The following is a 14,628-nucleotide window of genomic DNA, read 5'->3' as shown; positions in this document are numbered from 1 at the left end:
GCTGGCACTTGGACCTCCAGAGAACCAGGGGCTGATCCATGGAAGTCGTTGCCCAGCCAGGGTGCACCATCCCTGGGTACAGATCCTCCATGTGGCCCCTGGACCTCCAGAGAACCAGGGGCTGATCCATGGAAGTCGTTGCCCAGCCAGGGTGCACCATCCCTGGGTACAGATCTTCCATGGGTACCCCTGGTTCTGCTGGCCCTTGGACCTCCAGGGAACCAGGGGGTGATGCATGGAAGTCGTTGCCCAGCCAGGGTGCACCATCCCTGGGTACAGGTGCTCCATATGGCCCCTGGTTCTGCTGGCCCTTGGACCTCCAGGGAACCAGGGGCTGATCCATGTAAGTCATTTCCCAGCCAGGGTGCACCATCCCTGGGTACAGATCCTCCATGTGGCCCCTGGTTCTGCTGGCACTTGGACCTCCAGGGAACCAGGGGGTGATCCATGGAAGTCATTTCCCAGCCAGGGTGCACCATCCCTGGGTACAGATCCTCCATGTGGCCCCTGGTCCTCCGGAGGTCCAGGGGGATGTCTGCACACATCCATGCGGGCCAGGGTGCACCATCCCTGGGTACACATGCTACAGGCATATTCTTCAGTTTTAGCTTCTGCTGTTCCCACCATTAGTCTACTGGAACCACATGATTGACTACAAAAGGCTGACCCCTTAGTTTCACCTTGAAGTTTGGGGAGAAGTTCATGGGGGTTGACCGGGGTTAGGGTAAGGGCCTCTGAGGTCAGACTGCAGCCCCACTCTTGACCTCCAGAGAACCAGTAGGGCGGTTCTCTGGAGGTCCAAGGGGCTGGTCAGTCCACCTCCATGCGGGCCTAGGGCTCTCCAGTCCTGGGTAGTGACGGTGGATGTCGACCCCTGGTTGTCTGGAGGTCCAGTATGTCTTGAATACAGTACAATGATGACCATGCCACTAGGATCACCCATGCCACCATGGACCCCTACCTCCATAACCTGAACCTCTATCCCTACCCAGCCACCAGCAACCAGGCCCGGGCAAAGTCATGCCACCTTGGATAATCCATGCCACCATGGACCCCTACCTCCGTAACCTGAACCTCTATCCCTACCCAGCCACCAGCAACCAGGCCCGGGCAAAGTCATGCCACCTTGGATAATCCATGCCACCATGGACCCCTACCTCCACAACCTAAACCTCTATCCCTACCCAGCCACCAGCAACCAGGCCCGGGCAAAGCCATGCCACCTTGGATCATCCATGCCACCATGGACCCCTACCTCCATAACCTGAACCTCCATCCGAACCGGGGTACCCACTCTTAAGCACCCCCCCTGTGTTATAACCAAATAATCCGAAACGGCAAAGTGTTCGCGCCTCTGGTATGGCTGAAAGACTTCTGTGCCCCTGGTATAGCTACAAAGTATTCTAAATGGCACATGTGCTATTGACAATGTGACCCAGATGGCAAGTGCCCCGCCACTGCGTATGTCTCCAAAACGGCAGGTAGTTAAGGGTTTGCTATTGGAGACTAAGTGTCCGTGCCCGGCCCAATCACCACCAACACTTGGCCTACTAATCCTCCAGCCTGGAGCTCCAGACCCAGGGCCCTCCCCGGTCCCTCTCACCCGGGAACAGCCTCCATCCCTGGGCCTAAACTTAACCAACACCCAGCCTGGAGCTCCAGACACCCAGGGCCCTCCCCGGTCCCTCTCACCCGGGAACAGCCTCCATCCCTGGGCCTAAACTTAACCAACACCCAGCCTGGAGCTCCAGACACCCAGGGCCCTTCCCGGTCCCTCTTACCCAGGCAGAGGCCCCAAGAACCCCAGATGGCATTTTGCTATTTAGGAGGATTCGCCGATGAACCCAGATGACAATGGTCTTCACAGCCTGGAGCTCCAGACCCAGGGCACTTCCTGGTCCCTCTCACCCGGGAAGGTCCTCCATCCCTGGGCCTAATCTTAACCAACACCCAACCTGGAGCTCCAGACACCCAGGGCCCTCCCCGGTCCCTCTCACCCGGGAACAGCCTCCATCCCTGGGCCTAAACTTAACCAACACCCGGCCTGGAGCTCCAGAACCAGGGCCCTTCCCGGTCCCCCTCACCCGGGAAGGGCCTCCGTCCCTGGGCCTAAACTTAACCAACACCCAGCCTGGAGCTCCAGACACCCAGGGCCCTTCCCGGTCCCTCTCACCCGGGAAGGGCCTCCGTCCCTGGGCCTAAACTTAACAAACACCCAGCCTGGAGCTCCAGACCCAGGGCCCTTCCCGGTCCCTCTCACCCAGGAAGGGCCTCTGTCCCTGGGCCTAATCTCAACCAGTACCCAGCCTACCAATCCTCCAGCCTGGAGCTCCAAGATGGCATTTTGCTATTTAGGAAGATTTGCCGATGGACCCAGATGGCAATGGTCTTCACAGAACTCAGTTCCTATAAACCTGCGGAAGGGGTTTTTTGGTGTAAGGCCCCAGGATCCCTCCAGACCCTTGTATCTTCCTGGGCTACCCCTGTTACATCCCTATCCACCCCATGCTGGGGCCAAATCCTATTCAAAGGGATACCTGGATGGCAAGTCAAAGTACTCTGCCATTTAGGACAATTCCGGGATGATCCCAGATGGCAGCTTACGTAACTGCCATTCGGGATGATTCACAGATGATCTCAATTGACAGGTCGTTAAGGATTTGCTATTTAGGATCATTCACTGATGGTCTCAAGTGGCAGGGACTATCTCAAAAGGAAAAACCTGTTAGCTCAGTCTGCCATCTCAGAGCATTTGTCAATGCTCTGAGATGGCAACCCCCTGCTTTTGATCGAAGGAAACCCCGTAGCATGCACCCCATGCTTGTGAGGGTGAGAAACCCCAATTAAGCACGTGCTTTTGATCGAAGGTAACCCCGTATTAGCATCATTCACTGATGGTCCCACGTGGCAGGGACTATTGGAAAAACCTGGTAGCTCAGTCTGCCATCTCAGAGCATTGACAAATACTCCCAAGTGGCAACCCCCTGCTTTTGATCGAAGGAAACCCCGTAGCATGCACCCCATGCTTGTGAGGGTGGTAAACCCCAATTAAGCACCTGCTTTTGATTGAAGGAAACCCCGTAGCGTGCACCCCATGCTTTTGAGGGTGGGAAACCCCAATTAAGCACCTGGGTGCTTAAGTGGCGCAACACCGGAGCATTCAGCACATGGTCTTCAACACTGAGACACGGTAAGTTGTTTTCTGCTTCTAAATGGGAGGGAGTGTGTTTTAATGGCTTAATAGAGTTAAAATGTGTTTATTTGTGAAGACATTTAAGGGCAATTTTGCCCTGCCTGATTCTAAATAGCATTTAGTGGCTGCCATTGCAGTCCACTCAAAGTATTTAAAACTGTCATTTCTCTTTTCAGCTTGAATATAAAATGACGCCGCCAAAATCCCCGGGAATTTGCCCAATATGCCAAATCCCGTACAACTACTTAGGCAAACATCTGGCGAGCCGGCACTCCATCCTGAATAAAAAAGAAAAAAGAATTTTGATTAACTATGGGACAGGGAGGGTAAATTTCCGCCACTTGCCCTGTCCCATTGTGGCATGTGGCTATTCAAAGAGCAGGGTAGATAGGCACCTGGACACAGGCCATCCCGAGGTGGACGATGGAGAACTCCAGAAAATTATTAAAAAAATTAAAAAACAGGTGACCATGGATGCCTTAAGGGCCCTCAGGGCTACTGACCCCACCCCTCCTATGGTCTCAGGCCTGGACCTCGGACAGGAGGAAAATCAGCCATGGAACTGAGGTGTCCAAGCCGGATCCTCCAACCTGCCCCAGCTGCTCTAAAATGGCAGAAGAAAACAGGAGGCTTTGGAAGCAGCTTCGGACAAAGGAGAAGTGGCTAAAAAAGGCAAAAGCTAAACTCCACGCATTCGAAACGGTATGTAAAAGTATTTATTATATTCTACCATTTAAGATTACTTTACAGATGTTCTTGAATGGCAGCTTCATTTCTACCATTTAAGGTCATTTGCATATGTTCTTAAATGGCAGCTTCATTTCTACCATTTAAGGTCATTTGTATATGTTCTTAAATGGCAGCTTCATTTCTACCATTTAAGGTCATTCACAGATGACCTTAAATGGCAGAATGCTAAACCTTACCCTTTAACCTATAGCAGGCCCTCCAAAAGACGAGCGGTGGGGGGCCTGTCGAGGCAGACCAGGGGTCATCCGAACAAGTGGACCCCCCAGAAGATGAGGATGAAGACTCATCCTCTGAGGAGCCAAAGAAGGCTGCAAAATCGCGATTCCCATTGAGGGGATTCAAAGATTTTCCTCAACCCATCCGTAAGTAATGTCACTGCTTGTTAAAGTTTTTTCTATTTTATAAACTATACAAGTTATTTTTGTAACCTTTTTTTATTCAGTGGAGTTCATGGAGGAGTACTGGTTACACTTGAGGGGGTCCATCGGGACCAAAAAACACGTGGAAAACCAGAAGTCCAAATTGGGACGGGTAATGTCCTTCCTTAGATTTGTGAACAAGGGAAGGACAATACTCCCCAATTGGACTTTTCTGCAGGACCTTGATCGAGTTCATCAGTAAGTATCTCTCTGTAAATAATCCTAAATGGCAGCTTCATTTCTACCATTTAAGGTCATTTGTATATGATCTTAAATGGCAGCATGTGTTCATGTTGAAGTTAGAACATTTCTTTTTGAGCAGGTGGCCGGCGAAGCTCCTCAGAGAGGGGAAGGCAGAAAACACCACTAGGAATTACCTCCTGAATGTGATGGAGTTCGCGGGCTACTTTCGGGACACGCCACCAAGCACCTCGCGTGTCCCGAAAAAGGCAGTGATTGGCCTCCTAAGAGCAGTGTCCGCTGATATTAAAGAGCTTAAGAAATGGGTCAACGTCCGCCAGATAATGGTCAAAAAGCGCAAGATCAGAAGGGTGATTGCCAAGGAGGACCTCAGGAGGTGTCAGAGGCAGGCGTGCAGGAAAATCCCCCAACTGCTCGGTAATACTTTTTTAAAATTCTACTATGTTCAAGTACTTACCTGAGTGCCTGTCATTTAGAATCATTCACAGATGATCTTAAATGACATCTTCATTTCTATCCTTTAGGATCATTTACAGATAATCCTAAATGGCAGTCACTTACCTGAGTCTTAATTTATGTTTTTGCAGACACCATCCAGACTGACCCCAGCTCACTCAACATACGCCGGTTCTATGGCTACTTTAGGCGTATACCTCGCCAGTATATATGGCCATAGAACCGGCGTGTTGACCAATATGACCCTGGCCGAAGTGGACGAGGCGCGGGTTGACGCCAGGACCGCAGACCAGGGCTTTGTCATTAACGTAAGCATAATGATGTTGTGCCTGCCATTTAAGACCGTTTACAGATAATCTTAAATGGCAGACATGAAGCTGTTATTTATGATAATTCACAGATGACCCTGCATGGCAGGCAACTTACCCTCTCTTTTGGAACCACAGGTGAAAGAGCACAAGACAAATCGGGCTTTTGGGCCAGCCCAAGTGTACCTCACAGTGGAGGAGTTTGGATGGCTGGAGCAGTGGCTCCAAATAAGGGAAACCCTTCAGCCATCCACTGACCTGGTATTTTTCAACGAGAACTACCAGAAGATCAAGAACCTACAACAACACCTCCAGAGCGCATGGGCAGAAATGGGGTTATCAGGTTCCCCCACATTTACAGATTTTAGGACCTCGATAGCAACATATGTAAGTAATCATGTCAGTTTTTTTTCATGTGAAAACTTTAAATTAAAGTGAAGTATTTGACACTTTCTATTATCTTTAAAGGCTAGAGATGCATTGTCCCCGGGAACCCGGACAAAGGTCAGCAAAACGATGTGCCATGACACCGCCACAGCGGAGAAATTCTACGCAATGCACCAGACAGCTACACAGCTGTCTGAGCTGCGTAAGAGGTTCCAGGAGGCTACGGACCCGGCAGTCTCAGGTCCCGGGAAAGTGGCGGAGCCTGTCATCCTGGAGTCTTCCAGCGATGAGGGAGAAGGCGAGGGTCCTGTGAAGAAGAAGAGGGTAAGTCTTTTCATTTTAAAATATGTGCCTGCTCCGAAATGACAGGTACTTTATGTCTGCCATGTAGGATCATGTGTGCCTCCTCTTAAATGACAGGTACTTACCTTCCTGTCATTTAGGAGCTGGCACACATGATCCTACATGGCAGATGTAAAGTACCTGCCACCTAGGAACATTCACAGATGTTCTGAAATGGCAGACATTTAAACGTCCTTGTCCTTGTTATATTTCAGAGAGTAGCACCCAGGGTTGGTTCCACAAGCCAGGAGTCCCCAGAGGCCAGGCAGAGTCCACGGAGGCCCAGGCAGAGTCCACGGAGGCCCAGGCAGAGTCCACAGAGGTCCCAGGCAGAGTCCCCAGGCAGAGTCCCAGGCAGAGTCCCAGGATGAGTCCCAGGACGAGTCCCAGGACACACAGAGGAAAAGGGGCCGACAAAGTTGTCATTCACACCAAAAAGAAGCCCCTTAATGCTATACAGGTTGCGGGAGCGACAGCGGCGGAGCACACCGCGTGTGTTTCGCCTGAGGGCCAGACAAAGAAAGTTCCAATAGTTATTTATTTATTGTTCTTTGTAATATAGTTATTTAATTCTTGATAATGGTGTTATATTTTTTGTAAATAAATGTAAATATTGTTTAAGAAATTATTTATTTATTGTTCTTTGTAATATAGTTATTTAATTCTTGATAATGGTGTTATATTTTTGTAAATAAATGTAAATATTGTTTAAGAAATTATTTATTTATTGTTCTTTGTAATATAGTTATTTAATTCTTGATAATGGTGTTATATTTTTTGTAAATAAATGTAAATAGTGTTTAAGAAATGTCTCGCTTCATTACTTAAGCCTTACTTTTTGCCTTGGAGTGGCATGCATGGTTTCTATAGGTGACGGGTAGATTCATAGATCATCACAAATGGCAGGTACTTAGGGACTGAGTGGCTTTCATGTAGGAACATGTATGCCTACTCCTAAATGACAAGAATGTAAGTAAGTACATGTCAAATACTTACTTACATTCTTGTCATTTAGGAGCAGGCACACACGATCTTACATACCAGTCACCAGTACCTGCCATTTGTGATAATTTATAGATGTTCCAAAATGGCAGGAACTTAAGGGATGATGTCCAATGGGGTGCTCAGCCATCCTCCATGCAGGCCTAGGATGCCCTAGTCCTGGGTAAATAAGCTCCATGGGTGGCCCCTTGTTCTCTGGAGCTCCATGGTGGTTTTGGAGAACCAGGGACTGCTCCATGGAGATTGATGTGGGCCTAGGGTCCCCCAGTCCTGGGTAAATAAGCTCCATGGGTGGCCCCTGGTTCTCTGGAGGTCCAAAGGGGATGTCAGCCCACCTCCATGCGGGCAAAGGGAGCTCTGTTCTTGGGTGGAGAAGCTGCATGTGTCCCCTGGTTCCCCTGATCCTAAGTGGCAGGTACTTAAGGGGTGAGTGCCTTCAGTATAGGGCCATATGTGCCTGCTCTTCAATGATAGGTACTTACCTTCCTGTCATTGAAGAGCAGGCACACTTGGTCCTATATTAAAGACACTCACCCCAGAAGTACCTGCCAATTAGGATGGTTCATTGATATTCCTAAATGGAATGATAGGTACTTACCCTTTATGTAAAATGGCATGTTTAGCCATTCAAATTATACCCAGATGGCAGCATATGCCATCCAGCATGATTCACATATCATCCCAGATGACAGCATTTGTCATCTAGGATGATTCACATATCACACCAGATGGCAGCACATGCCATCTAGGATGATTGAATGATCCATAATGGCGATACGCCACCTGGTGGCAGTTAACGGTATTACAACAAGGGTTGTCATTTAGGTTCACTAACTAACTGGTTTTCGGTGAACTTTGACCTCTTTGAGGGGCTGCACCGGGTCAAGGGTTGGCGTGAAAAATTGTTAGGGTAGGTCATATGGGTAACGAGGGATGGGGCTATTTTTCAAGCCACGCCCCATGACCCTGTGACCTTCGGTTAGCCCCCCAGGAATTTTCAAAAAAGGCCCAAAAAATGCTCCGAAAAGTACACAAAAACGGTGCTCACCCTAAGTAGGGTTAGGCGATTTGGCCCCTTTTACCCAAATGTCATATGTTAAATGCGATGAATTGTCATGAACTGCACCATAATATCAGGGAGACCGAATTTTGACATTTGGGGTAGGTAGGCAGGTAGGTGCAGGGCTGGTGCTGAGAGCTCCTTGCTGTGTGTGAGGTGGAGCAGGCTTCTCAGTGTGTCTCCCCTGCTTCTGGATGCTTAATTGGCTACGCCTGCGGTCACTGACCGTACTCTGGGTCGCCTGAGCCGAACGCAGCTGTAATTACTTACTGTGTTAATTAACATCTGACCGATGAGCAGAGTGAACCGGTGTCCACGCGGACTTTCCCCCTCCACCTTCAACCGACTTACACGGTAAGTTGCCTTTAGTTTGAAGCATAGGGGGGGGTCCTTGTGTCGCCATTTTATGCGGGGAAAGGGGGCTCTGTTCCTGGGTTTGGGAAATGAATAAATCTAATGTTATTGTATCCTATTTTTCAGATTCACATATCAACATGACGCCCCCCAAGCAGAGTGTTTGCTGCCCGCTCTGTCATTCTGTATTTACCTATATAGGCAAACACCTAAGGTATAATCACGGCATTAAAAATTCAGACGAGCGGAAGATATTGATCAGGTTCAGTAACGGGAGAATCAATATCAGAAAAATGCCCTGTCCAGTGGATGGCTGCCGTTATGCTAGCACAAGGCTGGACATGCATATGGAGCAAGGTCACCCGGAGATGGATGGGGAGAGGAAGGCCCAGGTGATTAATGGTTTGAAGTACCAGGTAACGGTGAATATGCTGGGAGCCCTGAGCGCCACAAACCCAAGCCCTCCCATGGTGTCACGTTTGCACATGGACCCAAGAGCAAGAGAGGAAGCAGGTCAGCATCATCCAACATCAGGACCCCTTGATGATGATACATCCTGCACCTCCTGCAAAGAGGTCGAGGCAAAGAACCTTCAGCTTATATCAGACTTGGGGCAACTAAGGAAGCAATTGCTTTACCAGCACAGATGGGCAAAAAGGGCAAAAAAGGCAATCAAACGACTGGAGGAGGTGTGTAAAATGTTTATTTAGCAACTTTACCCGGGACCAGAGCACATCTGCTGGGCATGATAGCTCCATAGCTCAGGCCTGGTTGTACCGGCAGAACCAGAAAACTTAACACTGAACCTTTATTTAACAGGACCTCCAAAAGGGATCCACATGCACGGTTCCTGGGGTGGACGTAGATGCCCCGGTGGTCTCTGGATCTACCTCTCCTGATGAGGAGCCACAGAGCATCACCAGACCTAAATCAAAGCAGGAAAGCCGGGACATCCAATGTTTGGTGAAGGCGTACCCCAAATTCCCACTAAACATCTGTAAGTAACATCACTGATTGCTGTATTTTTCTATTAAAAAAATGTGTTGACAACCATGACCCACACGGGGGCGCTGTCAGACAGTAGTCCGAGGATAGTGCCTCGGTTCCGGCTGCAGCAGCGGGATCCCCCCCCTGTTCCTCCCGGAAGTCCGCGGATTTTTTTTAAACTATTTTCTAAGTGTTTATGGATCCATGCGTGCGCAAGGATGATTTTTAAGGTTTGTATCCGAATATAGGTGCCTCTAACTGGGCCGTGATGAGCGAATTTACCCGTGTTTACCTCCTGGAAGTCCGCGGATTTTTTTAAAAACTATTTTCTAAGTGTTTATGGATCCATGCGTGCGCAAGGATGATTTTTAAGGTTTGTATCCGAATATAGGTGCCTCTAACTGGGCCGTGATGAGCGAATTTACCCGTGTTTACCTCCTGGAAGTCCGCGGATTTTTTTTTAAAACTATTTTCTAAGTGTTTATGGATCCATGCGTGCGCAAGGATGATTTTTAAGGTTTGTATCCGAATATAGGTGCCTCTAACTGGGCCGTGATGAGCGAATTTACCCGTGTTTACCTCCTGGAAGTCCGCGGATTTTTTTTAAAACTATTTTCTAAGTGTTTATGGATCCATGCGTGCGCAAGGATGATTTTTAAGGTTTGTATCCGAATATAGGTGCCTCTAACTGGGCCGTGATGAGCGAATTTACCCGTGTTTACCTCCTGGAAGTCCGCGGATTTTTTTAAAAACTATTTTCTAAGTGTTTATGGATCCATGCGTGCGCAAGGATGATTTTTAAGGTTTGTATCCGAATATAGGTGCCTCTAACTGGGCCGTGATGAGCGAATTTACCCGTGTTTACCTCCTGGAAGTCCGCGGATTTTTTTTAAAACTATTTTCTAAGTGTTTATGGATCCATGCGTGCGCAAGGATGATTTTTAAGGTTTGTATCCGAATATAGGTGCCTCTAACTGGGCCGTGATGAGCGAATTTACCCGTGTTTACCTCCTGGAAGTCCGCGGATTTTTTTTAAAACTATTTTCTAAGTGTTTATGGATCCATGCGTGCTGTATTTTTCTATTAAAAAATGTGTTGACAACCATGACCCACACGGGGGCGCTGTCAGACAGTAGTCCGAGGATAGTGCCTCGGTTCCGGCTACAGCAGCGGGATCCCCCCCCCTGTTCCTCCCGGAAGTCCGCGGATTTTTTTTAAACTATTTTCTAAGTGTTTATGGATCCATGCGTGCGCAAGGATGATTTTTAAGGTTTGTATCCGAATATAGGTGCCTCTAACTGGGCCGTGATGAGCGAATTTACCCGTGTTTACCTCCTGGAAGTCCGCGGATTTTTTTTAAACTATTTTCTAAGTGTTTATGGATCCATGCGTGCGCAAGGATGATTTTTAAAGTTTGTATCCGAATATAGGTGCCTCTAACTGGGCCTTGATGAGCGAATTTACCCGTGTTTACCTCCTGGAAGTCCGCGGATTTTTTTTTAAACTATTTTCTAAGTGTTTATGGATCCATGCGTGCGCAAGGATGATTTTTAAGGTTTGTATCCGAATATAGGTGCCTCTAACTGGGCCGTGATGAGCGAATTTACCCGTGTTTACCTCCTGGAAGTCCGCGGATTTTTTTTTAAACTATTTTCTAAGTGTTTATGGATCCATGCGTGCGCAAGGATGATTTTTAAAGTTTGTATCCGAATATAGGTGCCTCTAACTGGGCCGTGATGAGCGAATTTACCCGTGTTTACCTCCTGGAAGTCCGCAGAATCAAACTTCATTATGAAACCTTTTTTTGTTTGTTTTTCAGTGGAATACATCGCGGGATATTGGCAGCATCTCAAAGGCTCCCGTGGTCTGAGGAAAAGGATCGAAAATCAAAGATCCAAAGTGGGTAGAATCATGGCTTTCCTTTCGTTTCTAACCGAGGGCCAGACAATCTTCCAAAATTGGACTTTCCTTTCCAATATGTCCAAGATATACCAGTAAGTATGTCTGTGATGCCTTTTAGTTAAGATAAAATGTCCCCATGTAAAATATTCCATTTATTTCTTTCTGTGCATGTGGCCAGAGCATCTGCAGAATGGTGGAAAAGCGGAGAACACAGTGAAGATCTACCTGGTGAATTTGTCCCAGTTCATGGTCTACTTCAGGGACACTCCTCCATGTACGTCCAGGGTTCCAAGAAGAGAAGTGTTTGCCGTGATTCGTGCTATCTCAGAGTGTATTGCCAGCCTGGCTCCATGTGTAGTCATGCGTCAGATAAGTGTGAAGAAAAAGAAGTTGAGCAGAACAATCTCCAAACATCAGCTTCACCTCTGTAAAGTCCAGGCCAGGAGACGCATCCCTAAACTTCTTGGTCAGACTTATTAAATTTGTACTATATTAAATTACTTACCTGAGTTACTGACATCCATGTTCTAACCCCATAATTTTTTTTTCAGACGGACTGTCTGAGGACCCCAACCCGGAGGCGCGAAGAATGTTTTTTGGCTATCTAAGTGTTTACCTAGCAAGCCTGTATGGACACCGCACCGGTGTTCTAAAGAATATGACTGTGTCAGAGGTCGATGAGGCCCAGCAGGAAGCCACCGTCGGGCAAGCGGGCTTTGTGATCAATGCAAGTCTACTAATATTGGAATGACAAACGCTCTCTGTCTTGTCCCGATATGTCCATTAACACACACTCTCCTTTGCACCACAGGTGAAGGAACACAAAACCAACCGTGCGTTTGGCCCCGCACAGCTCTACTTAACTGTAGAGGAATTCTCATGGGTGGAGCAGTGGATGATCATCAGACAGAAACTAAACCCACCCACAGACCTTCTTCTCTTCACCGAAAACTTCACAAAAATCGAGAAACTCATCGTGCCGATGCAAGCCGCCTGGCTTGACATGGGATTTCCTGGGCGCCCTACATTCACAGATTTCCGGACATCAATAGCCACATACGTAAGTAATTATATCACTTTTCCACGTAATAAACATAAAATTAAAAGGCATAATATTGAAGAACCATCTCTATTTTTCAAGGCAAGGAATACTTTGTCACCAAGTGACCGGATCAACATTTCAAAGACCATGTGTCATGACACACGGACAGCAGACAAATTCTACGCGCTCCACCGCACCGCGTCAGAGCTGGCTGAGATCCGTCAGAATTTCGAGGCAGCCGTCAAGCCACCACATACTACGGTACATGACACCGCCGAACCTTCCCTCCTCTCCATGTCAGAATCATCAGGTGATGGTCTTGAGGAGGAAGCGGACTGCGGGCCTTCACACAGCCCCCCTGCCGGTCCTTCGCCGTCCTCACCAACATCCAGTCGGGCCACTGGATCAACAAGCCCTGATCAAGCTTCTGGGAGCTGCTACAGTCCAGGCAGCGCCTCTTCTCAAAGCTGTTCTTCTGGGAGCGACTTCACGCCTGATAGCGCCTCTTCTCAAAGCTGTTCTTCTGGGAGCGACTTCACGCCTGATAGCGACCCTTCTCAGAGCGATTCTTCGTATGCCCCAAATAGAGGGACACAACCCAGAAGGAAAAGACCATTGTTAACCTACACGTTGAGAAGTAGACGTCAAGTGCGCGGTCAATGTGCACGTGTGCTCAGATCCAAACGAAATACAGTAAAAAAATAAAAAAAATTTAAATAAATCAGTGGTGATGTGACTGTATTTGCTTTCTTTAAGATATTTCTCCATTCATTATTCCTGGCAAATAAAATAAAAACTAAAACTTATAAAGTCCAACCTCCAGGACAGGAGGGGGTCTGTGCCACGCTGCTCTGCCCCAGAATAGTGCACCTTGGCTGGGCTTGTGAAGCTGGACAGCTCCCTTCCAGCCCTGGAAGTCCAGCATGGGGTTGATACGAATTTAATTGAAGTAGCTCAAAGGAGGAAAAAAAAAGAAATATATAATAATAAAAAAAAGTAAAAAAAAAACAATTATAATAATATTAATAATGATATTAATAATGATGATGATAAAAGAGAAAAGAAAAGACAAAAAAGAAAAAAATCCAACCTCCAGGACAGGAGGGGGTCTGTGTCACGCAGCTGTGCCCCAGAATAGTGCACCTTGGCTGGGCTAGTGAGGCTGGACAGCTCCCTTCCAGCCCTGGAAGTCCAGCATGGGGTGGATACGAAATCAGCTGGAGTAGCTCATCCCAGCCATACCATGGGTACAATTCTTGGTTTTTTTTCTAAGTCCTCCAGCATGGGGTGGATACGAAATCAACTGGAGTAGCTCATCCCAGCCATACCATGGGTACAATTTTGATTTTTTTTTCTAAGTTCTCCAGCATGGGGTGGATACGAAATCAGCTGGAGTAGCTCATCCCAGCTTTACCATGGGAACAATTCTTGGTTTTTTTTCTAAGTTCTCCAGCATGGGGTGGATACGAAATCAGCTGGAGTAGCTCATCCCAGCTTTACCATGGGAACAATTCTTGTTTTTTTTTCTAAGTTCTCCAGCATGGGGTTGATACGAATTTAATTGAAGTAGCTCAAAGGAGGAAAAAAAAGAAATATATAATAATAATAAAAAAAAAAGTTAACAAAAAACAATTATAATAATATTAATAATGATATTAATAATGATGATGATAAAAGAGAAAAGAAAAGAAAAAAAAGAAAAAAATCCAACCTCCAGGACAGGAGGGGGTCTGTGTCACGCAGCTGTGCCCCAGAATAGTGCACCTTGGCTGGGCTAGTGAGGCTGGACAGCTCCCTTCCAGCCCTGGAAGTCCAGCATGGGGTGGATACGAAATCAACTGGAGTAGCCCAGGGAGATACAAGGGTCTGGAGGGATTCTGGGGCCTTACGCGGAAAAAACCCTGTCTGCAGGTTAATATGAAATGCGCCACGCGGACATGCATGCAGCGTTTTTGGGTTAAAATAGCCAGAGTAGGCCGCTGCGTGGAGCTCCATGGTGCCTCTGGTTTAGCTGGGAGATCCGTGGTGCACGCGCAGGTTAAGAGACCCAGAGCGGACTGCTTCTGGTGCGGGGAGATCCATGGTGCAGGCGGAGGTTAGGAGATCCAGAGCTGAAATTAACAAAAGGAATTAATAGTAATAATTATAATATTAATGGTAAACGAAAAAAAATAAAAAAAGTGTCCCACCTCCAGGTTAGGGGGGGTCTGTGTCACGCTGCTGTG

At 47.6% G+C, this 14,628-nt stretch overlaps 3 protein-coding genes across 5 annotated transcripts; all 3 read left to right on the top strand.

Annotated features, from left to right (window-relative positions):
- The first annotated feature begins 3,756 nt into the window (after positions 1 to 3,756).
- On the top strand, positions 3,757 to 5,239 carry LOC118567242. The gene is made up of 5 exons (XM_036151906.1): positions 3,757 to 3,895; positions 4,134 to 4,305; positions 4,386 to 4,560; positions 4,685 to 4,980; positions 5,151 to 5,239. Exons 1-5 carry the CDS (start codon positions 3,803 to 3,805, stop codon positions 5,237 to 5,239), a joined length of 825 nt encoding a protein of 274 aa, XP_036007799.1. The 5' UTR covers positions 3,757 to 3,802.
- Positions 5,214 to 6,427, top strand: LOC118567241. The gene is made up of 4 exons (XM_036151905.1): positions 5,214 to 5,327; positions 5,466 to 5,714; positions 5,796 to 6,038; positions 6,272 to 6,427. The coding sequence occupies exons 1-4, from the start codon at positions 5,259 to 5,261 to the stop codon at positions 6,425 to 6,427; spliced, it is 717 nt and encodes a 238-aa protein (XP_036007798.1). The 5' UTR covers positions 5,214 to 5,258.
- Positions 6,428 to 8,951: 2,524 nt separating this feature from the next.
- LOC118567209 lies at positions 8,952 to 13,205 on the top strand. 3 transcript variants are annotated; one of them, XM_036151737.1, is made up of 7 exons: positions 8,952 to 9,161; positions 9,292 to 9,469; positions 11,279 to 11,453; positions 11,540 to 11,827; positions 11,913 to 12,088; positions 12,173 to 12,421; positions 12,503 to 13,205. In XM_036151737.1, exons 4-7 carry the CDS (start codon positions 11,608 to 11,610, stop codon positions 13,106 to 13,108), a joined length of 1,251 nt encoding a protein of 416 aa, XP_036007630.1. In that variant the 5' UTR covers positions 8,952 to 9,161; positions 9,292 to 9,469; positions 11,279 to 11,453; positions 11,540 to 11,607; the 3' UTR covers positions 13,109 to 13,205. The 3 variants fall into 3 exon arrangements, with proteins under 3 accessions (XP_036007630.1, XP_036007631.1, XP_036007632.1); XM_036151738.1 differs by lacking the exons at positions 8,952 to 9,161; positions 9,292 to 9,469 and adding an exon at positions 9,628 to 9,689; XM_036151739.1 differs by lacking the exons at positions 8,952 to 9,161; positions 9,292 to 9,469 and adding an exon at positions 10,997 to 11,014.
- The last annotated feature ends 1,423 nt before the right edge of the window (positions 13,206 to 14,628 follow it).

Source organism: Fundulus heteroclitus, chromosome 20, assembly GCF_011125445.2.
Source record: "Fundulus heteroclitus isolate FHET01 chromosome 20, MU-UCD_Fhet_4.1, whole genome shotgun sequence".
NCBI classification, from domain to species: domain Eukaryota; kingdom Metazoa; phylum Chordata; class Actinopteri; order Cyprinodontiformes; family Fundulidae; genus Fundulus; species Fundulus heteroclitus.
Note: the sequence above shows the minus strand (reverse complement) of the source record. Positions and strands in the feature narration are given on the sequence as shown.

Excerpts from the sequence above, each read along its gene's own strand:
- LOC118567242 (XM_036151906.1), top strand. The coding sequence starts at position 3,803 with ATGGCAGAAGAAAACAGGAGGCTTTGGAAGCAGCTTCGGACAAAGGAG. Across the intron at positions 3,896-4,133 it reads AACTCCACGCATTCGAAACG|CAGGCCCTCCAAAAGACGAG; the intron begins GTATGTAAAAGT and ends TTTAACCTATAG. Across the intron at positions 4,981-5,150 it reads GAAAATCCCCCAACTGCTCG|ACACCATCCAGACTGACCCC; the intron begins GTAATACTTTTT and ends ATGTTTTTGCAG.
- LOC118567241 (XM_036151905.1), top strand. The coding sequence starts at position 5,259 with ATGACCCTGGCCGAAGTGGACGAGGCGCGGGTTGACGCCAGGACCGCA. Across the intron at positions 5,328-5,465 it reads ACCAGGGCTTTGTCATTAAC|GTGAAAGAGCACAAGACAAA; the intron begins GTAAGCATAATG and ends TTGGAACCACAG. Across the intron at positions 5,715-5,795 it reads GGACCTCGATAGCAACATAT|GCTAGAGATGCATTGTCCCC; the intron begins GTAAGTAATCAT and ends TTATCTTTAAAG.
- LOC118567209 (XM_036151737.1), top strand. The coding sequence starts at position 11,608 with ATGGTCTACTTCAGGGACACTCCTCCATGTACGTCCAGGGTTCCAAGA. Across the intron at positions 11,828-11,912 it reads ACGCATCCCTAAACTTCTTG|ACGGACTGTCTGAGGACCCC; the intron begins GTCAGACTTATT and ends TTTTTTTTTCAG. Across the intron at positions 12,089-12,172 it reads AAGCGGGCTTTGTGATCAAT|GTGAAGGAACACAAAACCAA; the intron begins GCAAGTCTACTA and ends TTTGCACCACAG.